Below are 25,536 nucleotides of genomic sequence, written 5' to 3'. Positions count from 1 at the left end.
GATGGCATGAGGGAGATTAAATGATGAGAGAATTTTCATTTTTGGGTGAAATATCCATTTAACTTGATGCATAGATGGATCTCAAGGATCCGTCCAGGTACAGAAAATTATCAACTTAACAGTTTGGTGGTCATCGCTATAAGCAACAATACTGGCCAGTAATAACATCCTTAAATCATAAACGACCATGTCTACCGCACAAACAGCAATAAGTGTGTTGAATGAGTGCAGAAACTATGATACAGTTCAGCATCAGTGGTCAACACTATAGTGCATGTGTGGAGAGTCCATTGTGCAAACAAACACTTCAAACAAATACCATCCATTACCAGCAGAGGGCGCAGTGTGGTCACTTGACAGTCGCGAAGCGCATGTGCATCTATAAAGCAAGAGCAGAGAAGTGAAGTGAGCAAGATAGACACTTTCTAAATTTTCTGAATGCGATTAGTTTTTTTACAATAATGCAAAACATCATATGTTAACGGGTAAGTACGTATAAAAGCAGTTATGCTTGTGTTGAAATCCCAGACCACGACCGTTTCAGTTAACTAACGCAGACATATTTGCGTCCTGATTGTGATGTTATGACTGGTGTGATGCGAGTCTGCTAGCTACATTGTTTCACGCTGTTCATTGTAATGCCGCCCACGGTGAGCGAGCTGCAGCCGACATAAACATTCACATTTTTTATTAATATTTCTACGTAACGTTAGTAAGATAGCGAGCTAGTTTACAGACTACAAAGAAAGTACATTTTAACGTGCTGTGACTGCAGCAGATACAGATTTGCTGGCTCTATTTCGAAACCTAGTAAGCTGTCCACTTTAGACAGCATTTTTGGGCATCATAGGTGAGTGTCGAGTCAGCTCAGCCTTGCACTGCACGCGCATATGATGTCTAAAATGTTATCTAGTCAGGCAGGTCACTAGATTTTGAGATACATGCTATCTAACACTGCGGTTTCTCACAGAGAAAGGGAATTAGAGGTCTTGATTGCTCCAGGTTCCCACTGTCATGGCCAAGTCCAGGAAAGGTGATTTCATTGTAATCATTTACTATTATTACTAAATGCTTTGTCAAATGCTTCTAATTATTATTTTTATTATTATTAACTAAACTTTATTCAATTATTTGGCTATTTATTTGATAAATACTAAACAAATATTGTTATATAACACAACAGTGTCTGGCGTTCTTTGTAAAGTCAACACGAAATCAAAATGTATCTGTTTACTTTCTTAACCCTCCTGTTACATTCGGGTGATTTTTGACCTGTGAGAGGTAAATAATAGTTTTTAGTATGGGAACCAAACTTTGTGACTTTGACAAGACCATCTAAATAAAATAATTAAAAATATATTATGTGTTTTATAAAATTGTTTAAGAGATATAACCATTTAAAACAAACTGTTGCATTGATTGCGTTCACAGGTCATTTTTGACCCGGGCATCAACTGTGGCATTACACATGATATTATGTAGATTTATTTATATATATATATATATATATATATATATATATACACTGGCGGCATATATACATTTAGCCTCTCATATTCTTTCACACACTTTTTTGTCATCCACTTAGACTGCATCTTGTTTACAAAAATACACACACACACACAGACTTACATAAAACAGACATAACAGATGTAACAGAAGTAATAAACTATATGAGAGGGACTACTGCCTAAAGGGGGTGCATCAAGTTCAAGCAGTCTAAATAGGGATTGAAAGAGGAACAGTTCACCTTTTACTCAGCAGCCATCTAATTATGAACCAGCTTGCAGCATACTTCCACATTAACATTCAGCAGTTCATGCAAGAAGACAGAATGGACTTAAAATAGATAAAAGTTTATAAAAGTATAGAAGTACTGACTTTGTATTCTTGAGCTGTACAGTTGTTTTGATGTTGTTTAGTTAGAAGATGAATATGTTGGTTTCATACATTTTGACTGCCAAGTTGTTTTAAACAGTTTTGAGTTAAAAGGAAAGGTATTAATTGACTTGTAATTCTCACATTAGATGTTCATATAAATGCTGTATAATGTTATGTTCAAATACTATTTCATATAAATATGAAAAATCTTTTTACATGTATGAATAGTTAAGAAGTTATTAATGACTTACAATATGGATTTAGATGAAAACCATTGGGTAATGATTATTTTATAAGTTTATATTCCACCAGGTCAAAAATATCCCGCTAATGCAAAAGGTGTATGCAGATTCTGAATGCAATAGTAGAGGTAATACATGTTCCTGGTCCCTGAAAGCACACACACATCAGCCAGTTTTCTATTTGATGTGTTTGTTAACATCTGGAAGATATCATTTTTTAAGTCGTTTGCTCATCTGCAATACATCTATAAGACGTTTTCCCTCGGATGTCATTTAGCAGTTGTTAATTAGAATGCGATGCTTTCCAGATGAAACGCTCTTAAACAGATATTTTGGAGCTGTACATGTGCTATCTGGGGGTCTTGTGCATAATTCATTGGTACAAATATATTTCTTGTTGAATATCCTGTCTCATTAGTAAATGTCTTACAAATGGCATTTCATGTTAAATGTAAAATTGGCAATGGTATATATAAAGTAATTAAAATGCATATTGTTTACATGTCTTAGATCTTTGAATAGAAGTATATTAAAGAAGTATAAGTAATAGGAGTATGTTTCCTCATGAAATGGTTGTAGGTATGGACGACACTGCTGACCTTCCAAGGAAAGGAAGGAAGACCAAATCTCTTGGTGCTGCTCCAAAAGCTGGTAAACAGCAAACAGGCAGCAGGAAAACCACAGGGCCTAGCTTTCACTTACTCTCTGGGCAGACATCCCTCAAGTCCCCAGCTGGAAACAGCATCCCAGGAAACCGTGGCTCTATCCAGCAAGATAAACAAGATGCTCAAACTACGCAGTGTTCTGACACTGGTAATGCTACCTTATCGTCACCTACAGTCATACAATTAGGGGATGGTCCTGACCCATTTGCCCAGAGAAGCTCACAGGAGGATGCAGGGCAGTTGATAGCTGTGCATCCTTCACCACCACATTTGGTATGGAAAACCATGGTTAGACCAGCACCTGCTCCAGCTGCTCTGAAGGTAACCTGCCTGTTTTGTTTTTTGTTCTCCCTATTTTTTTTCCCTGTCAGTTCTATGCTTTCCTCTCACATTACCCCATTAAAGTAATAAACATGATAATAATTAAAAAAATAAATGTGGAGGGGGACATGTCCTGACAGTTATAATGCTTGCTATGCCCCTGATAGCAATAAACATATAATATATCCACACATTATTATTATTTTTTTTTTCACCCAATTTGGAATGCCCAATTCCCAGTGCGCTTTTTAAGTTCTCGTGGTCGCGTAGTGATTCGCCTCAATCCGGGTGGCGGAAGATGAATCCTAGCTCCTGGTCTGAGACCATCAACCCGCGCATCTTATCATGTGGCTTGTTGAGCGCGTTGCCATGGAGACATAGCATCCACGCTCAACCCACCACGTGCCCCACCGAGAACAAACCACATTATAGTGACCACGAGGAGGTTACCCCATGTGACTCTACCCTTCCTAGCAACCGGGCCAATTTGGTTACTTAGAAGACCTGGCTGGAGTCACTCAGCACGCCCTGGGATTTGAACTAGTGAACTCCAGGGGTGATAGCCAGCATCTTTTACCACTGAGCTACCCTGGCCCCCCATATCCACATATTCTTATACTTGTTCAGAATTTGTTGTGTCTCCAAGGTATTTACAGTAATGTTTAGGATCTTTCCCTTACACACATGTAGTTTGACTGCTGCTACTTCCCTTCACTCAGCTTATTTCTCTTTATAATTTGTTAGTTTACTACGGATTTATTTTCTGTTATTGGGACAATATAGATAATGAACAGAAAGAAGAGTGCATATGAGAAAGACATGGAGTCCTCACCCACACAGCAGCTCAGGTTCCCTCAGGAACTCGACTCACCACAATCAGGTGATCGTTTTTAATTAAAAAGCTAAGCTAATTTAGATTGTTTTTGTTTAGAGTATGAATAAATCTAATGGTGTGCTACTTGCCTTGTTTGTAGGCTCCAAGAAGAAGAAAAGAAAGATGGGGTTATGTAACTTTGTCCCCAAAAAGAAATCTAAAGTGTCCAAGAAACAGAATATCCTGTTGTCCTCCTCAAATACACAGGTCAAATACCTTGCACATTGATTTCTTCTAGGTGTGTGAAATAGTCATCTGTTTGAAAGGGTTGAGATCTTTGTTTCCTATACTTGCAGGAGGCCACATATACAGCTGGGTCCAAAGGTGGGCAGATGTCCATAGAGGAGGCATTCAAACACAAAGTCGATCCTGAGAGACCAGAGAAACAGACTTCAGGGGTGGAGAGAGGAAATGCAGCAGAACCGATCAAGAACAAGGAAACGGAGAATGTTCAAGATGGCCATGCTGAAGAATACACTGTACTGCCTCTACATGCTCTGGCTCATGATAACATTTTCACAGCAATTCCCACAGGTAGGTAATATGTGCACCTGAAGTTTCTGCAGAACAGAATTGAGATCCACTGCTTTTTGTATGCCACAAATTGTGAAGTGTCAAGAAATGTGCATACTTCCACTCTTTTTTTTTTATCTCAAAGTAAGCAGAGGCAGATTTCAAACCTTTAATGTTTTAATTTGACATGCAGCATGGAGATGATACAGCCATTCTGAATTTGTAAGGGAGTAAGATCATACAGACCCTCAAGTAACAATAAGCATCTGACTTTGTGAAACCACCAATATTCTTGAGTAATGGTTTCTTGTAGCATATTCAGGTTTACTGCATCTAATATCAATTTATTAGGAAATATAGTAACTGAACAGGGAGAACAGCTGAGTGTAGTTGAATAGAACGTAGGGCATGGATCCTAAAACAGTTGTATAGAAACTTTAATAAGAGATTCACATGAATAAGAAGTTAACCCAGTTATTCCTGTTCTCAATGAACAATGCAGGTGGTTTTTGTTCTTATCAGGTTACCAGAGGATAAAGAGAACATGGAGGCTGATGACATGTTGGAACCTCCACTATGCAGCTGTCCTATGGAGACACCTAAGAACCAGGACGTAGTGACTCTGGCTGAGGGCAAGTGCATGTCTGTGGAGATTGTAGATGGAAAGGTTGAATGTAAACGTTTGGAAAACCAGAACATTTCAGAGAAATTAAAAATGGTGATTTTCAGGCCTGGAAAAGTCATGAAAATTAATATATACTGTATAAAAAAAGTCATGGAAAAATCATGGAAATATCTAAGTAATTAAACAAAATTCTAATTTTGCTCAGCCATTAAATATTTCATTGGCTAGAAATCCTCTTTGTAAGCTTCATATAATGATTTATAAAAATCCTTATATAATAATTACAAAGGACTGGAAAAGACATAGAACTTTATTGGTCTAAAAGAACCCTGTAAATACTATTTTTGTCTCACTCATTGTGTGTGTATCATTGTGTGATAGCTCTAGCATATTGCATATATCGCGTGATAGTGTGCAACCCTCCACTATAATAAAAGGAAATCACTCGCATTTGCAACAGAATTTCACGCTATGTGACTAAAATGTATATCTGGCAACTTACTGGTAAATGTTTACATTTCATTCACCAGTAATTGTTTAGTATAGTGGTGGTGTATTCAGCAGTGATATCCTTTCACTGATTAAAAGTTGTTCTGTGCGCATCCAAAGATGAGATCCACGCGACCCATTTGTCATTGAATAATGTCTTTTTTAATACCCTTTTTGTTCTCTACAGTAAGTTGAAAACAACAACAAACACAATCTAATCATGCATGGCGTAGTGGGCTAAAGCACTGATCTGGTAAGCAGAAGGTTGCCGGTTCGATCCCCAGAGCCACCACCATTGTGTCCTTGAGCAAGGCATTTAACTCCAGGTTGCTCCAGGGGGATTGTCCCTGTAATAAGTGCACTGTAAGTCGCTTTCGATAAAAGCGTCTGCCAAATGCATAAATGTAAATATAAATGCATGGCAAAGAGATAAAGCATTTTCAGTCCTTTCCCATTAACATTCGCTCATCTACTGATACTCATCTGTGCCATTTTTTTGTTAAAGAGACAGTACCGGTTTTAGCATGTGTTTAACAAACCAATGTAAATACTTGTAAATAGTACAAATTCTGCAATTAAACAAACTTGTAAAAAAATTATATATGAAATAAAATATCTTAATTATTGATTGAATAGAAGGATTTGTTCATTTTTAAAAAGCCAAAATGTGACAAATGATGAAAAACATAATATAGTTTTTAATAAAATTAATATTTTAATATTTTAATAATATATAATGTACCTAGTAGAAAGGTCCCCTGTATAATTAACAACATTAGCTGGGAGATTATTTATTTCACATTTAAGCAAAAGAGACATTATAACTGAAATATACCCATATGAATCTATATCTAATCGGAATCGAGAGTTTGTGAATTGGAATCTAATCGAATCGGGAAATTTCTATCAATACCCAGCCCTAATTCAATGATTATATTTCAAGAAAGTGTAACTGATTTGAGTTTTTTTTTTGTTAGTTTTTTTTTTTTTTTTTTCTCTCTCTCTCTAGCTGAGTTTATGTCGAAAGGTGATTCTGAAGCAGGAAATGATGTGCCCCTCTATAGGGATCCCATTGCTCATGCTGTGCGAGGATCATCGTGCTGGCATGGTGAAACACCAGAGCTGCCCAGGCTGTGGGTTTTTCTGCAGGGCTGTGAGTTGAAAATATGAATCATTTTAATTGAGTCTGGCTTTGTAATGCTTTAACAGTTATCAACCTTAAACTTAGCCCACTCACATTCTGTAGATACAATGAAACTGCTCAACTAAGATTTATAGTGTTCTGTCTAATCCAGGGGACATATATGGAATGTCAGCCAGATGGGAACAACTCTCACCGCTTTCACCGGAGATGTGCCTCATTGATCAGAGGTCAGCTCTTCTGTCCGCACTGTGGCGAGGAGGCTAGTTATGCTAAAAAGGTCATGATCACCAAACCTGACTCTGTTAGTGCAGTGCCAACAGCTGCTGTGCCCGCACACAATAGAGACACTGCCATAAAGGAGTACGTTTTTTTTGTGGAGCAAGGTCAAGACTTTTGTCGTCTTGTTCTTTGAAGCATTGATCTGAACCTGTTTCAGATTTCTTTCTGAATGACCATTCCCAGATACATTCATTCAAGGTGTTTGCCACCTTGTTTTGATCATACTGGATAGTTTGTTGTATTAACGCATTTTGTATTGCTTTGTAGTCATCTGTTATGATTTTGTCTCACAGAAGGGGTAAACTGGATTCTGTAACAGTTGGCTGTGCAGTAGACCCTGCTAAAGAATCATTGGAAAGAGTTCTGAATGCACTGGAGGATGGGAAGTAAGGATCCGTTTCAAACATAAATCAGTATTGATATAATTGGCAATAGAGCTGAATATTTTGCTCAAAGTGCCTACGGTGATACCTATAGCACTTATACTTCCAGATGGCACTACATTTATGAATTTGCCATATTTTGTTTAATTTCATATGTACTATGTTAAGGTATAAGAGGTTCAAGCTACCTCCGAAGCAGCTTTATTTCTCTTGTAAAAGAGGAGAGCTCCAGAGGGTTTTGCATATGCTGGTTAAGGCCTTTCTCAAGCAGTCAGTCCTGTAAATGTGTATGGTGCAGTTTTATAAATGAGTTTATAATTGTGGTTTTTATGATAATCAGTAGAAGGTCTGGGTAGCTCAGTGGTAAAAAAACTCTGGCTGCCACCCCTGGAGTTTGCTAGTTCGAATCCCAGGACGTGCTGAGTGACTCCAGCCAGGCCTCCTAAGCAACCAAATTGGCCTGGTTGCTAGGGAGGGTAGAGTCACATGGGTAACCTCCTCGTGGTCACTATAATGTGGTTCGTTCTCGGTGGGGCGTGTGGTGAGTTGAGCACGGATGACGCGGTGGATGGCGTGAAGCCTCCACACGCGCTATGTCTCCGTGGCGACGCGCTCAACAAGCCACATGATAAGATGCCCGGGTTGATGGTCTCAGACACGGAGGCAACTGGGATTCATCCTCCGCCACCTGGATTGAGGCGAATCACTACGCGACCACGAGGACTTTAAAAAAAAAAAAGCGCACTGGGAATTGGGCATTCCAATTTGAGAAAAATCCCGCCCCCCCGGTGAACCATCTATAAAGCTCTTGAGATGTGAATGCTGTATTGAAATTGGAGTACTTCTAAGATGCTGTTAGTAAAGCTGTTGTCATAAATGAAGGATATCGGTCCTGTTCTTGCTGTCAGGATGATGACGGGTGGGCTTCCCTCACCTGGGCAACAGAGAACATGCAACTAGAGCAGGTGAAGCTGCTGATCTCAGCTGGAGCTGATGTCCAAATAAGAGAAAAGTTTTGTGAATGAGCATTGCAACTCAACATTTTGACCGCTTTTACAATTAATTCACCTTGTTTGATGATTTGTGAAAGAGTTTAGTCTCAAAGCTCTTTGCAGTAGTTTATAAATATTTGCAAAGTCTGGGAGATCCTGGCTGTATCCCAAATAAAGCAATGTTTTCTGGAAGAACTTGCAGTTGTATGTGTGGTGAATTTGACATTATCCCTGATAGTGATTAATTTCATTTGATCTGATCTGTTATGTAGGAGGAGAATATCTGCCTCCACTGGGCAGCTTTCCCTGGTTGTGATGAGATCGCTCAGCTGCTGCTTGAGAAGAGGTCTGACCTTCATGCTGTGAACATCCATGGAGACTCACCTCTCCACATTGCTGTTAGACAGAACCAGCTGGACTGTGTAATGTAAGTGTAGAGCAGAGAGAGTGCATGTAGATAACAGAGAGCAAGACCCTTGATATGGTTGTATCTACACTGAACTATAAAGCAATTAATAACCTTATGCTCCCTGTCCACACAATTCTAAACAGTTTATACTTTATTAAATATACCAGTTCATCATCATCCATCAGAAAATAGGCAAACAGATGAAGTCAGCTTGAAATCAAAATGTTCCTCATTTACTTTTAATACATGTCCCTGGTCTTACTGTGTATGATTTATCGCCGCATGTTATCCCAAAGAATACATTTTTCATCTTCATAATTTTCCAAAATGTAATAACCTACTCCGCCAGCTCTGTAGATCAATTCAAGCTCCAAAAAGCTGATGAAGTCAGCATAAACATAATCCATCACACTCCAGTGGTTTAATCCTTGTCTTTTGAAGCGATCCAGTTGGTTTTGTAGACCAAAATGTAATTCCTTTTTACCTGTACATCTTGACAGCAGTCTCCTTGGAGTTCATGATTTCAAGCTCGATTACACTTCCTATAGCGCCATCTAGCGTTCTGCGCATTTGTGAAGCACTAGTGTGTAATCGAGCTTGAAATGATGATTGTGCCTAGAGACTGCAATGGCAAGATTTACAGATTTGACTGTGCTAATTAATTGCGAACACCAACAGAGGCGTAATATGAAGTTCTGTCTCGAGGAGCAGATGTAAATCTGAAGAACAGGGATGGCGAGACACTGTTGGACTGCAGTTATATAAATTCAAAGATGTGGATAATCCTGAATACCAGTAAGAAGCTAACTGATGCCAGGAGAGGGAAAGATGGCCAGAGAGAAAGTCTCCTCAGCAGGTAATGCAAGTATACTGGGCTCAAATCTTCAACTATGTGCTTTTTTTTATTTTTTTTTTACACTTATTAAAATACAAGGATTTTGCAGAGTATTGCAACAGTAACCACTAAACATTTGCCTCATTACATATTTGGCAGGCGCTTTTATCCAAAATGACCTGCAGTGCATTAAGGCATTTTATCAGTACATGTGTTGACTGGGAGTCGAACCCATGACCTTAGTGGTGCAAGCTTATTTTAAGAGATCTGTTGTGTGGCCTTTCAGAGATATATTTTGAGGCTATGAGGAGGTCCCTGTGCTGTGTGTGAATGGGATGGACCATGAGCCCTGTCCCGACAATTTCAAATACGTTCCAGAGAACTGCTTTACCTCTCAAGTAAATATAGATGGGAACATCACACATTTACAGGTAGGATGCTGTTTTCAAAGGCCATATGAAGGTTTATACTTATTATGGCTCTGTTAAATGTTTAACATTCTCACTCTTGCTCTGGTATAGCACTGCAGTTGTAAAGATGACTGTGTCTGTATCTGTGGCCAGCTCAGCATGCAATGTTGGTATGATAAGGTAAGGTGCCGCTAATGTTACATTATTCGCTTAAGCAGAATAAACTACCTCGCAATTGTACAGTGACATGAGGAAATACAAATAAAATCAGTTTTGCCGGTGCCAGGCTCATATTTCGCCCTTATGGGAAGAATTGCAAAGAAAAAGCTACTTTTGAAACAGAAAAACAAAAAGAAAAGGTTAGAGTGGGCAAAGAAACACAGACATTGGAAAACAGATAATTGAAAAGAGTGTTATGGATCTTATCCCCATTGAGCTTTTGTGGGATCAGCTAGACTGTAAGGTGTGTGAGAAGTGCCCGACAAGACAGCCACATCTATGGCAAGTGCTACAGGAAGCGTGGGATGAAATGTCACATGAGTATCTGCACAAACTGACAGCTAGAATGCCAAGGATCTGCAAAGCTGTCATTGCTGCACATGGAGGATTTTTTGACGAAAACTCTTTGAAGTAGTTTAAGAAGTTCTGAATTTTTTTTTCAAATTGTAATAGTAAATTTTCACGTTATTAATGTCCTGACTACATAGTGATCAGTTGAATGCCACTTTGGTTAATAAAAGTACCAATTTCTTTCCATAAGTGCAAAATCTGTACATTATTCCAAACTTTTGGCCTCCAGTGTACAAACTATGACTGTGCTTTGATTTCAACATGGCCTTGTGAATTGAGAAAGACTTGTGTAAAATGTATTATTAAAATTAGGAATGTTTATGATTTCTTGGTACCCAGGATGGCCTATTACTAAGAGATTTCTGCAGAGATGTTCCACCATCTCTGTTTGTATGTAACCATGCCTGTTCTTGTTGGAGAACATGCCGGAATAGAATGATACAGAATGGGCTTCGGTAATGTTGCCAGTATACTCTATGGTTCAAAAGTTTGGTATGACTTTTTAATTTGTATGTTTTTGAAAGAAATGTATACTTTTACCAAGGTTTAATTTGATCAAGAATTACAATAAATACAGTATAATGTTACAAATGACTTTTTCGATGTAAAGTTCATAAAAGAATCCTCCATTTGCAGAATTGACAGCTGTTCAGACAATAGCAAATCCTGTGGTGTGATTGGCTTGTATGGCACTACTCTTTAAAATAAATAAAAATGTTAATTCGAGCTGTAATAATAATTTGCAACATGACTAATGTTTTTGGAAGTATTTTTAATCAATTAAATGCACGTTGCTGAACGGAAGCTTCAATTTCTTTCAAAAACAAAAGTGTCTTTTGAAAGGTAATGTGTATATATAATGTATATTCTTTTAATGTTTAGTGAACTCAACATTGATTTTGACATACACCCTGTCTACATCAGATGCTAACGGCGTGATGCAATGCAAAAAAAAGCAAAGCGCTTCCATAATCGATGCTGTCTACACTGGATGCGTCCGTCGCGTCGCGTTTTGTCACCCCCCATTATATTTTGTGCTGCACACACTGGCGCTACTCCTGCCAACCAGTCAAATAAACGGTATAAAACGTTTGCTTTGCCACGTCCAGTGTAGACAGCCTCAAGGTGTTGCAACATGACATCGCTTGCGTCTGCTGTAGACAGGGTGTTATTTTCTGATATTTCTTTTTACAATGTAATTTTGTATGTTTTTTTGTCTTCAGGCTGAGACTGCAGGTGTTTAAGACTGAGAGGATGGGCTGGGGAGTCTGAGCACTGCAGGATATTCCTGAGGGAAAGTTTATATGCGAGTATGCCCCTTTCTTTTGATCTCTTGTTTTACCTATTACTAGTGAGAGTAACAAATCTTTGAATGCTTTGAAACATTAATAAACCAAATTAATTTAAGGCAGATTGTTTTGTATTTTTAGTGGCACCCAAAAAAACAAAAAAAAAACAAAAAAAAATGTTGTCCTGCCAAAAACTCACATCATTTGTTGAGCCAATTTTGCAATGATGGCTGCTCAGAGAATCTGCAGTATTGAAAGAGCCACAGTGATTGAACTTTTCAGGGAAAGTACCTGTCAAATGGCTTACTTACAATTGTTTCTGGGTTTTAAAGGGATAGTTCACCCAAAAATTTAAATCCTCTCGTCAGTTACTCACCCTCATGCCATCCCAGATGTGTATGACTTTCTTCTGTAGAACACAAAGATTTTTTAGAAGAATATCTCAGCTCTGTAGGTCCTCACAATTCAAGTGAATGATGACCAGAACTTTGAAGCTCCAAAAAGCACATAGAGCAACATAAAATAATCCATATGTCTCCAGTGGTTAAATCTGTATCTTCAGAAGTGATATCATAGGTGTGGGTTAGAAATAGATCAATATTTAAGTCATTTTTTACTATAAATTCTCCTCCCTGCCCAGTAGTTGGAGATATGCACAAAGAATATGAATCGACAAAACAAAAGAAGAATTTGAAAGTGAAAGTGGAGATTTATAGTAAAAGAGGACTTAAATATTGGTCTGTTTCTCACCAAACATATTATTTAGCTTCTGAAGACATAGATTTAACCACTGGAGTCAAATGGATTACTTTTATGCTGCTTTATGTGCTTTTTGGACCTTCAAAGTTTCTGATCACCATTCACTTGCATTGTATGGACCTACATCTGAGATATTCTAATAAAAATCTTTGTTTGTGTTCTGCAGAACAAAGAAAGTCACACACATCTGGGATTGAATGATGGGATTGCATGATGGTGAGAAAATGATGAGAGAATTTTCATTTTTGTGTGAGCTATCACAGCAGGGATAGCAGTAAGAATTTTAACATTTAAAAAAGTACACCTATCACTTTAAATACCGAGGAATCTTTGCTTGGTTTTCATCAAGGATATTAAGTTATTGTGATGTTTTTTCAAAAATTAAACCTATTAAAGGAATATAAATTATTCAGACATGATAAATCTCATGCTGTTTTGGTCTAATACTGTACTTGTGCCCTGAGGTTTTGCTGTGTGTGCAGGTTTGCAGGTGAAGTCATTTCAGATGGAGAAGCTAATGTTCGGAAGAATGACTCATACATGTTCAACCTAGATAATAAGGCAAGTTGTAAGGTTTTGGCAAGAGTTGGCTAAAATGTAAGATTTTCCCCAAGCCCACTGCTTTCATACTTGTGGCCTTCAGGGGGCGCTACTGTATATTTAAATGTGAATAAAAGTTTGGATGTATCTCAAACATAACATTGAATCAGTGCATGCATCTTTTGAATTGCCTTACATTTATGTCTGTTTAATGGTATCATCTATTTTTTCTAGGTCGGAGAGGTTAACTGCATTGATGCCCAGTTTTATGGTAATGTTAGCAGGTTTATGAATCATCTTTGCGAACCCAATCTGTTTCCGGTACGCGTGTTCACCAAACACTAAGACCTGCGCTTTCCCCGAATTGCACTCTACACCAGCAAGCCTATTCAAGCTGGAGACGAGTTAGGGTAAATCTTTACAGACAAATATTTGCGGCCCCATGCATTTTGTTAGTGTCATCCATCTATTGACCCAACTGTAATCAAAGTAATGCCCCAGTGTTGCTAGAATTAAAACTAATTGCCATTTCTATTCTGTCAGGTTTGACTATGGGATCCCTACTGGCAAATCAAGAAAAAGTACTTCTGTTGTCAGTGTGGCTCTGTGAAATGTAGATACTCTGAGACCATTCAGGGCCAGAAACAGGCAGACACCTCTGCCCAAACCCTCAGTGATCAGACGTTGCTCAGGTGGAGCACATCCAATCAGCTAACACAACTATAGAAATAACGCAACCTGGAGCCCTGACTTCATGCACACAATAGGATGCCCAGGCCTTAAACACATTTTAAAATATGGTCAGAGAACAATGCATCATTTCCTAAATCTCTGCTTAAAGGGGAGCCAATCTGTGCTATGATAATACAACATTTATTTTCAGAGATCCATTAAGAGCATTTGTATAAAGACTGCTTTTAATCAAAGGAATTTTGGCCTTTGTATAGAGTGATTGTGTATCACAAACAAATTATTTTTGTTTAGGATAATGAAAAGACTCCTTGTATGAGAGACATTAGCATCTTTGGCAGTTTCTACATTTTTAAGCATAAGATTTTATACAGCTGGTATTAAAAGCAAAAAAGTTTTTAGATGATTATCATGAGCAAGAATGAAAGACAAAATTATACTAGGTGGACAGGACTGTTTTTCCATTTATTGAAATGGAACTATGAAATGAGTACTGAATTTTTAAATTGTGCCTGTGAGAAATAAAGTTTTTCATTTATGTTTTTAATTATTAATTTAATAATTTATAGTTTAGCTGTGGTCTATGTATGAGTCTTTTACTCATCAAGTCTTTTACTTGCCCCGTGCAGGTTGTTAGCACACTCTGAATTTCACTTATTCAGTATACCTTGGACACGCACATGTTGGATATTTTTTTTTTTTTCACCTTTTATTAGAGAGATTAGTGGAGCGATGACTGGGAAGAAGAGGGTTGCCCGAGACATGTCTGAGCACTGCCTGCCCACTAGGCTACGGCTCTGACGATGTTTATTTTTTCTTTACATTTCAACATTTGATATTAAACAAACATTTATAAGACATATTAACATATTAAAGGAATATTCCAGGTTCAGTACAAGTTAAGCCCAATCGACAGCATTTGTGGCATAATATTGATTACTACAAAAATAAATTTTGACTTGCTATGTCTTTTCTTTAAAAACAAAAAGTACAAATCTGGGTTCCAGTGAGGCATTTACAATGGAAGTGAATGGGGCCAATCCGTAAACGTTAAAATACTCACTGTTTAAAAATTATAGACACAAGACCTAAACAATATGCAGGTTAACATGATTTTCTAGTAATTAAATTGCTTAACCTTTTCTGTGTAAAATTATAGCCAATTTTACAACTTCCTTGCCATGACGATGTAATGTCAACAAACCTTAAAATGACTGTAAAAATTACGATTTAAACATTTTACAGCTCAAATAATAGTTTGAGTAATAATAGAGTTTTAAAAGAATAACTGATGCAAGTGCTTTTATAAAATTATAAGCTTCACATTTCTGCATTTAAACCCTCCAAAAATTGGCCCCATTCACTTCTGTTGTAAGTGCCTCACTGTAACCTACATTATTTTACATTAAGGACGGACGAGTCGATTTTTTTTTTTTTTTTTTTTTTTTTGTGGTAATCAACATTATGCCACAAATTCTGTCGAGTGAGCTTAACTTGTAGGCCTATTGAACCCGGAACATTCCTTTAATAAGCATTTTCGAAGTTCTACCTCAAAACTAAATCTGAAAGCGACCCTCCGAAAGGCGTCAGTCACGAGATGATATCCTGATTTACCACACCCGGTTCCCACCCTTTCTGATTGAATGATGCGTTTCGTTTGCTTTTGTGGGAAATGTAAACGCACGGGTTGCTCATACAGTCAGAATGTACTCGCTTTAAAGTAACCGTTCAATCTTTGCTGGCGTCACAGACGTGCTGGGGTGTGGAAAAGGGTACATGCTGTATTTCCCCCTCTTGCCCCAGTGCCATGGATACTGTGGTACAGGTGGAGCCATTGACGGGCTGCTTCAGAGTCACGTGATCTGATTCAGATGAAGCAGCGGCTGCAGAAATTGGTTAAAATGTCATTGCCAGGCTTCTCTCTAGTGGAAAAGAGGTGATGATATAGTTTGCTCCTTTTCATTTGAACGATACAGACGCGAGACCGACGGGCTATGTGTGTTGTCATCTGTTAGAGGGAAGAGTGTTCGCAAGATTGGAGGAAAACATCGAAGCATCTGCAACAGCGTCGCAAGCAAAGAAGCAGGATCTTCAAATCTGTGCTCTTGACTCCATTCAGTTGCAACAATAGCATCATTGTGGGATATAAGACGAGACCTATTGCCTTGTGAGTTTCGGTTCATAACAGCGCTTGTAAGGAGGTGCGATTTGCAGATATGTGTCCGAATGTGCTCTAAATGGTTGGAATACTTTAAGAAACTCTCTGGCTTTATTTAGTGGGGGAACAAGCTATTCTGGATGCCAGACCTATACGGATGAGAAGAACTCGTGGCTGGTACTACATCGCGCGTTGTGATGCTTCTTCTCTACACTCTGTCTGATGTGAATTTGGATTTCTGTAGTCAAATCTGTGCTTTTCTAGAATGGCTCGCTTCGAAGACGATCTCCCGACCCGGTATGGAGGCGGTGGCTCCCCAGCGGGTCAAGGCAGAGGGGCAAGCCGGCAGCCTGGCCCCCCGGGCGGACAGAGAGTGTATAAGCAAACAATGGCCCAAAGAGCCAGGACAATGGCCATATACAACCCGATACCAGTCAAACAGAACTGCTTCACAGTCAACAGATCCCTTTTCATCTTTAGCGAAGATAATATCATTCGAAAATATGCAAAGAAAATAACAGAGTGGCCATATCCTTTACACAAATCACGGGCACTTGTAATAATGCAAAGTACTTTAATATTTACAGTAATCCGATCATTTAGAGTTCAGTAATATCAAAATTGTTTTCTTTGTACTCATTTGGTTATACTCTAGTAAAGGTCGCAAAAGTTTGATCTTTCAGCTGAAATATATGGGTCGATTTTGACAATAAAAAACGACCCATATATAACAATGTTATTGTGTTAATATTGTGTCTGTTATTTCAGAGGTAAAAATACTTCGCATCAAAATAACATGCATTATGCAGGGTGTTGTCTCACTGATGGAGCAAACATCATTTGAAGGAGGGCAGTTGGCTTCTTCTGACAAATATGCCCCTAACAGATGTCTGAAATTGCCTTTTAAGAATAATACGATTCTTATGTGAAAACAGTTCCAGATTGCCTGTACGTGATATATTATTTAAAACTAGTGACGTTGGAAAGTGCAGTTTAGAGTTTTTAGTGTTTTTGTCCCTTTCACATCAAGTCACTGCAGTATTGATTCTTTTCAGTGAGGCAACGACGAGCCTCTCTGTCGCTCATGGCGACCAAAAACAGCTCTTACATTAGGCTGCCTAAATTGCTGTGCAGTCTCTGGAGACTTGCCTCTGGGAATACCAGTCATAAAGTAACTGAGATGTACCTTTTATTCTGCTCTTTCTAATGTAATGTGCGCGACTGTCATTCTTCAGTCCTAAACAATGGACCCTCAAACTAGATTGTTCCTAATCTTAAGGTGTCCTCGAAATTAATCAAAGGTACGTTTTCCTTTTACGTTGAAAAGTTTCAGTCGTTTTCCTGTTCAGTTTTCAGTGCTGATTGTGAAGCGCTCTCCGAGGTGCTGAAACGCCTACTCGTTTTAACTCGTTCCTGCTCGTCATGTCTTTTTATGTAGAGTTAAACGCAAGTCCCAATCTGGATTTTAAACTTAGTCTAAATGTCAAATCTGTGTAGCTCCCCACATAGCACACGTACTTCTCCGAAATGTCGGTTTAAGAGAGTTTCATCTGGAAAGCGTCCAAATAGCAATAATAGTGTAAATAGCAACCAAAAGCATCAAATTTGCACTAATTGCAAATAGTGTTAGATGCTATTTGCACCACTAATTAAATACTAACATACAGCATAGGGGCATCACAATAGTACCCTACACCAACCCCTAACCTTCCCTTACAAAAATTAACCATTTGATTTTTTTACAGTAAACATAGTATCACCATGGTATTTTGTGGTTAAATCATAGTCACCACAAATTGAAACATGGCTACTATATTAACACCATATTCCTGTAGTAACACCATGGTTGATTGCATTAAAACCACTATGGGCTTCCACAAAAAACAAAAAACAAAAACATGGTTACTGCAGTACAGTAAAGCCATGGTTAATTTTACCCGGATCAAACCTTTCTGTTTTTGAAATGTTTTTCAAATTTCTATGTAAGCATACACTGTAAAAAAAAAAAAAAAAAAAAAAAAAAAAAAAAGAAATGTATATATATATATATTACAGTAAAATACTGGCATTTGTGGTTGCCAGAAATGTATCGAAAAAATACAGTGACCATGTTTCAGGCTTTATGGGATGCAATTTTGATGCCTGTATATTTTACAGTTCAGTACTATTTATATTATTAAATGATATAAACTTAAACTTAATATACTAATCTTCTGGAACTATAAAAGTCTGCTTTTCACTTTAAAATGTATTCTTAATCACCATAGTAATTACAAAAGGCCACATGATGACTTAAAGTTCATCAAGGAGCAATAATAAATACACCTGTAGAGACATTGCACAATGTTGCTCACACAAGCACAAAACACCATCAGTGTAAAACATGACACTAAAATAATGCAATAAACAATAACTAAACTGTGATGGGTCACGCAGGGACTTCTGGAAACGGCCGACTATTGTTTTTTCACCATAATGTTAACAATGGTTTACCGTGAAAATTACATCTATTCTCGTTAAACATAATATACAGTTTTACCGATAAAATATACAATTTTATACGGTAATATTATAATTTTTACATCTAAAAAAAATTAATTTTACTGTAAAATTACATGTTTTTTTCTACTGTAAATGTTGGGGTAACTACCTGTTAACCAATTAAGTTTTTTTTATTTTTTATTTTTTACTGCATTTTTACATTCTTTTACTGTTAAAATTATGGACATTTATTACAGTGTACGATTTACTGACATCTTTGACCATTGTGCCGTGTTTTTAGACACCATCTAAGGTAAAAAAAAAACAAACAAAAACGTACACTGTTAACGCATCTCGGGATACTTGCGCTCTCCTCTATTCTTGCTGCTGTGTCTAGCTTTTTTAGCGCAAGGACGTGTTTGGTGTGAACGCCCCCTTAGACACAAGATCAACATTATGCAATAAGGTGTTACATCAAACAATTGATTACGCATTTAAAAGTACAGAATAATTTATCGGCCTTAATGTCTCCGACACATGTAGTAGAGAAAGTTTTTTATGTAAGCTGTGAAATAATTAATGAAATTCCACACTTATCGATGTTGACCTCATGTTGAGACTCTCAGAACGAGTCTCCACTAGTCTCACGCAAATGTGTTTAGAGGAGTGCCACAGGAAACAATGTTCATCATCCCCACTAACCAGCTGATCTGATCTGAGTGAGTGACGCAGTTCACGCAGCTCTTGGCTGGGTCACAAGGTCCCAGAGATGGAGTGAGATCACTTACTACGGTCATTTACAGTACTTCCACTTAATGAAAAGGTGATAGTGGAGATATAGTATGGTGCAATATGAATATTTGTTCAAAAGAATCCGAGTGCCTCTTGTAGAAATGTCTTGTTGAAGTAAATTTATATTGGTTTAAATTTAAGTAATATCACTGCTCTGTGTTCTTTATACTGTTCTTTTATTAATTTCTACACAATCTTCTCATTGCATGATGATCGTGTTATTACTGTGAATTAATTCAAACTGTTTGTGTCCCATGGGTTCTTTTTCTTGACTTCATCACTCCATTTGAGTACTTGATTCTCGCAACCATCATAGCAAACTGTATTGTACTGGGCTTAGAACAGCATTTACCAGCTTTAGACAAGACACCCATGTCAAAGCGACTGGTGAGTTGGACTTTTCTTCATAAAAACATTGCAATTTGACATATTGTGCTTTGAGCAGGACTCTCAGTGTTTACTACTCTGCTGTGCAGCATTATATACTATGAAAATGTATATAATATTTTCCTATACAGGTGCAGAAGTTCTTGCTTCATAAAGTTTTAGTTTTCACCAAAATATTTTGTTTTGTTAAGTCTACAATTTACAATTTGTGCAGTCAAAGGGACAGGCTTGTGTAAGCTGCCGTCAGTCGTTTAACAATGGATCTTTAGTTAAAGGAATATTCTGGGTTAAAAACAAGTTAAGCTCAGTCGACAGCATTTGTGGCATAATGTTGATTACCACAAAAAATTATTTGGACTTGTACCTTTGAAAAAAGGCACAAATGTAGGTTACACAAAATTCAAAATGAATGCAGCCAATTTTTTGGAGGGTTTTAAGGCAGAAATGTGAAACGTATAATTTTATAAAGCACCTAGATTAATTCTTCTGTTAACATGCATATTGTTTATATCTTGTGGCTTTACTTTTGAAACAGTGAGTATTTTAATGTTTACGGATTGGCCCCATTCACTTCCATTGTAAATGTCTCACTGGAACCCAGATTTTTGTTTTTTTAAAAGAAAAGGAGGGGCAGTCGGGGCCTAGGTAGCTCAGCAAATATTGATGCTGACTACAACACCTGGAGTCGCGTGTTCGAATCCAGGGCATGCTGAGTGACTCCAGCCAGGTCTCCGAAGCAACCAAATTGGCCCGGTTGCTAGGGAGGGTAGAGTCACATGGGGTAACCTCCTCGTGGTCGCTATAATGTGTGGTTCTCGCTCTCGGTGGTGCACGTGGTGAGTTGTGCGTGGATGCTGCGGAGAATAGCATGGGCCTCCTCACGCACTACGTCTCCGCAGTAACGTGCTCAACAAGACACGTGATAAGATGCGCGGAGTGATGGTCTCAGACGCGGAAGCAACTGAGATTCATCCTCCACCACCTGGATTGAGGCGAGTCACTACACCACCACGAGGACTTAGAGCACATTGGGAATTGGGCATTCCAAATTGGGGAGAAAAAGGGGAGAAAATCAAAAAAAAAAAAAAAAGAAAAGAAAAGGAGGGTCAAGTCAAAATGTCTTTTTGTGATAATCAATGTTATGTCACAAATGCTGTCGACTGAATCCAGAATATTCTTTTAACATAGTGTGAAAATATGCAGCATATATTGTATGTTTCTTTTTGAAAATAATAGATGAGATTTTATGAACAAACACATGATCTTACATACTGTATGCTAATATGTTGCTATAATGTTTTAAGTTTATTGCATGCCATTGATTTGATATGTTTTACTTAACATTTGTAATTTACCGTCATGGTGCTGAATATTTGCTTCACTTACGGGCAGCAGTTTATAGATGCTCTGGTATTAGAAAGCTGTAATTGCTTTAAATGATCACACTGAGAAATACAATACAGTGGGTTTTATAGGAAATGGCTCCCCATTCTCCAAATTTAATTTGCTTCATTTTACTGTAATTGTGCTGCTTTGGTGTTTTGTGGAAGAACAACATGAAAGTTGTATCTTACACAATGCATAACCACGTGCCACTGAGAGATTTATGCATGTTCCCCTTTGCAAATGTTTTCATTGTAAACTTGCATCATTTGTCTTATTTTGCATCACTAACATGTCACATCTCTCATGACAGGATGACACAGAACCCTACTTCATCGGAATATTTTGTTTCGAGGCTGGGATCAAGATCATCGCTCTAGGCTTTGCTTTTCATAAAGGCTCCTACCTCCGCAACGGGTGGAATGTTATGGATTTTGTTGTAGTGTTGACAGGGTGAGTCCTGATATTCATCAAATTGTTTCTTGTGATGACATGGATACATTAGCTAACATTGCATGATTAAGGTACCAGAGGTTCTTATCCAAATTAAAAGCCTTTTACAAAAGGAAAAAAGTATACTGTTCTGTCCACATTAAACATTTTTTAATGCTTTTGTTGACAAAAAAAAAATCTCAGCGGAATTGAGTAGAGGAAGCAGTTTGGTCTGTTTGACCCTGGCACAGGCAGTGTAGCAGAGGTCCTGTACATAGATAAATGATGCCTGCCTGCGGTCAGACCAAGTGGGATCGAGGTGGATGGGTGCAGTGCTTGGGCTCCAGTAGTAGGGCTACCTGGTGCTTTGGAAGTGTAATGAGGTGGAGAAGGGAGTTCAGCAGGAGTTACTCCAGCAAAAGCATACAGAAACAACATTCTGATCCTTATTTTATTGGCATTATAGTCTGGTGTTGAGGATTTTTTAAAGTCAGCATTTTATTTACATGACCATGTTACTGCAGGATCTTTTGTTGTTGTTGAAGTGTTTATAAAATTAATTTACAATATTGGATGGTATTGTGAGTGGCAGCAAAGAATTTATTAAAGAGGTGAAGATTCCATACCAGGCCTTTTTGAAGAGAGATGCAGTTTGATCTTGTGATTTTTATGTTCCTAGTTTTATTGAACTTGTGGTTGTAATGATAATATTAGTGCATTTTAACTATTGGAGTTGCATTGTATTTGCATTCCCAATGTTTGTGAGTGCAATAAACATTGTATAATGAAGGTAATTTCTTATACTGGGTTGGGCTGGATATCGTCAGCCACCTCACAATATGATACACATTGTGATACACATATTCTATATATCGCGATACTTCATGATACATATATTACAATATCACAATATCATGATTTGATTCCATTCCGGTTCACAAGCTTTCAATTCCAATTCATTGGGTATATTTCAGTTATAATGTCCATTTAGCTTATATTCAGTATGAAATAAATTATCTTCAGCTAATGCTGTTATTAATTATACAGGGGACCTTCTAAATTGGTTAATTATGGAAATATTAATTTTAAACATTTTATTTTAGTTTTTCATCATTTTTATCACATTTTAGCTTTTTTTTTAATTTACAAATTCCATCAATAAATATGATGTCTTGAAATTGCATATAGTATATTGAAAATATATGTATTTTGTTACATGTTTGTTATTTACATGCCTAATTTGTACTAGTACAACTCCAATTCCAAAAAAGTTGGGACAGTATGAAAAATGCTAATAAAAACAAAAATGAGTGATTTGTAAATTATAATCACCATTTGCTATATTGAAAGCACTACAAGTACACATTATATGATGTCTTACCCTGTGAATTTCACTGTATTTTTTTAAATGTACAGTAAGATCAAATTATTGCAACACGCTCCAAAAAAGTTGGGACAGTCGAGTGTTTACCACTGTGAAACATCACCATTTCTTCTAATAACACATATTAAGCATTTGGGCAATGAAGACACAAGTTTATTAAGTTTAGAAAGTGGAAGTTTACCCCATTGATCCATTATGCAGTTCTTTAGCTGCACAATTGTACGGGGTCTTCATTGCTATATTGTGTGCTTCATAATGCACCACACATTCTCAACTGGAGACAGGTCAGGACTGCAGGCAGGCCAATCTAGCACCCACACTCTCTGCTTACACAGCCATGCACTTGTAATCTGGGCAGTATGTGGTTTAAAGTTGTCCTGCTGGAAAATGCAGGGATGTCCCTGGAAAAGACGGTGCTGGATGGCAGTATATGTTGCTCCAAAAGTTTTACATATATGTCTGAATTCATGGTGTTCTCACAGATGTTCGAGTTACCCATGTCATGGGCACTGACACACCCTTGGCCCATACAGACACTGGCTTTTGGACCTGACACTAATAACAGCTTGGATTTTCCTCTCTTCCTCTTTTGCCGGAGAACACGATGGCTGTGTTTTTTAAAAACTTTTTGAAATGTGGACTCATCGGACCAAAAAACACAGTTCCACTGTTCTACTTTCCATCTAAGATGAGACCGAGCCCAGAGAAGTCGGCAACGCTTCTGGACAGTGTTGATGTAGGGCTTCTGCTTTGCATAGTAAAGTCTTAACTTGCATCTGTGGATGCAGCGGCGAGTGGTGTTGACTAACAAAGGTTTACTTAAGTTATCCCAAGCCCATGTTCATGATATCCATTACAGATGAATTATATTTTTTAAGAAAACAATGTCTGAAGGATCAGAGATCACCCGCATTCAGAAGTGGTTTTTATCTTGACCTTTATGCACTGAGATTTGACCAGATTCCTTGAATCTTTTAATTATATTGTGCACTGTAGAGGGTGAAATGTCCCAAATCCTTCCAATTTGTCTTTGGGGAACATTATTCTCAAAGTGCTGGATTATTTGCTGAAGCATCTGTTGGCAAATTGACAAGTCTCGAATGATCCTTGCTCTTGAAGGACTAGGCTGTTTTTGGAAGCTCTTTAAACAGTATACAGTACTATAACATGATTGCCTCACCTGTTTAACATCTCCTTTTTCACATCGCCTTGTTATTTCAACTTGTCAAATTGTTATTAGTCTTAAATTGCCCCTGTCTTAACTTTTTTGGAGCATGTTGCAATCATCTGATTTGAAATTATGGTATATAAAAAACAAAATGAAATTCAGAAGGTATATAGGCATATAATGTTTAGTTGTAGTGCTTTCAATATAGCAAAGGGTGAATATAATTTACAAATCACTCCTTTTTGTTTTTATTAGCATTTTTCATACTGTCCCAACTTTTTCGGAATTGGGGTTGTATTTACAAGAATTTACATTGAGATGTAGAAGTGCTAAAACATGAATGTGTCTTTAAGACCAGAATCAGGGACAGAAGTAATTTGGTCGAATGGATTCTTTACAGCATCCGTACTATGTGCGATTAGAATTAAATGTTCCTTTTGTTGTTTTTGACAGTAAGGAATAGAGAGGGTATTAAAAAGAGACATTATTTAATGACAAATGGATTGCGTGGATCTCGTCTTTGTATGCGCATTTCAAAAAAAGAGTCAGACCAATCTTTTACTAGCAAAATGCAGTGAAAAGATCTCTGTGCTGAACTTTTTCGCCACTACACTAATCTTTGTCAAACACTGGTGAGTGCAATCTAAATAATTACCAGCCATTGGCTAATCACAGACATTTTTAGTTGCATATGCGGTATACATGATATTAATACACAATTAGTTAAATATAAATATCAATACATGGATCTAAAGTATCGACACTAATACTAATGCCCTAATACTGGGGCAGTCTCAAGTAGCCAGACGTTCGATAACGGCATTGTCTGGTCCACAAGTCTGGTGCACTTTGCATTTTATTTTGGTAAAGAATCACCCACTTAGATAGAAAGAGATTGTTTGACTGACATGTAAAGCAGCTAACCGTACTTTGATTAGCTTATATGTGACAGTTAGTGGTGGTTTTATCTGAAATAGATTATACCACAATAATAGTCTACAATAATAGAGATCAAATAAAGGGGCGGCTGTCTCTGTGAACGATTGTTCATTAAACACTGGGGGGGAAAATAGCAAAACATTTTTATTTCTGTCTGTCCAAAAGTAGTAAGTACTGATTAATTTACAGACATAAAGCAGTTTCAAATTAATTTAGAGATGCAAGTTCTTGGAGAGCATTTTTGTGTGATTATAGCTTGCTTTGCTTAAAATTGTTTAAGTGTTTAAGCCATCAAAGTGTTGCATCAACAAATTACAAGACGATCGCTGTCGGACGTTAAATCCTCTGCTGTGAGTTCTATTCCCGTATTTGTGAGGTGCTTTGAAGAGATTAAAGTCTTGTGCTTGTTGTTTTTAATGAGCAACTGACTGTAAAAAAAAAAAACAAAAAAAAAAAAAAAAAACAGAAAGGGTATTAAAAGAGACATTTATTCAATGACATA

The 25,536-nt window shown here is 37.5% G+C and overlaps 1 protein-coding gene and 1 pseudogene across 1 annotated transcript in view; both read left to right on the top strand.

The window, feature by feature from the left end:
- Nucleotides 1-365: 365 nt before the first annotated feature.
- On the top strand, nt 366-14,648 carry LOC127417973 (histone-lysine N-methyltransferase EHMT1-like; annotated as a pseudogene).
- Nucleotides 14,649-16,333: 1,685 nt separating this feature from the next.
- LOC127420016 (voltage-dependent N-type calcium channel subunit alpha-1B-like) overlaps nt 16,334-25,536 on the top strand; it is a 168,264-nt gene continuing 159,061 nt past the window's right edge. Inside the window, exons 1-3 of the mRNA XM_051661923.1 lie at nt 16,334-16,596; nt 19,623-19,728; nt 21,425-21,564. Coding sequence (XP_051517883.1) covers nt 16,334-16,596; nt 19,623-19,728; nt 21,425-21,564 — 509 coding nt within the window. The remainder of the gene's footprint in view (nt 16,597-19,622; nt 19,729-21,424; nt 21,565-25,536) is intronic.

The sequence above is a fragment of the Myxocyprinus asiaticus genome, chromosome 3 (assembly GCF_019703515.2).
Source record: "Myxocyprinus asiaticus isolate MX2 ecotype Aquarium Trade chromosome 3, UBuf_Myxa_2, whole genome shotgun sequence".
NCBI classification, from domain to species: Eukaryota; Metazoa; Chordata; class Actinopteri; order Cypriniformes; family Catostomidae; genus Myxocyprinus; species Myxocyprinus asiaticus.
This window is presented reverse-complemented; position numbering and strand designations above follow the sequence as displayed.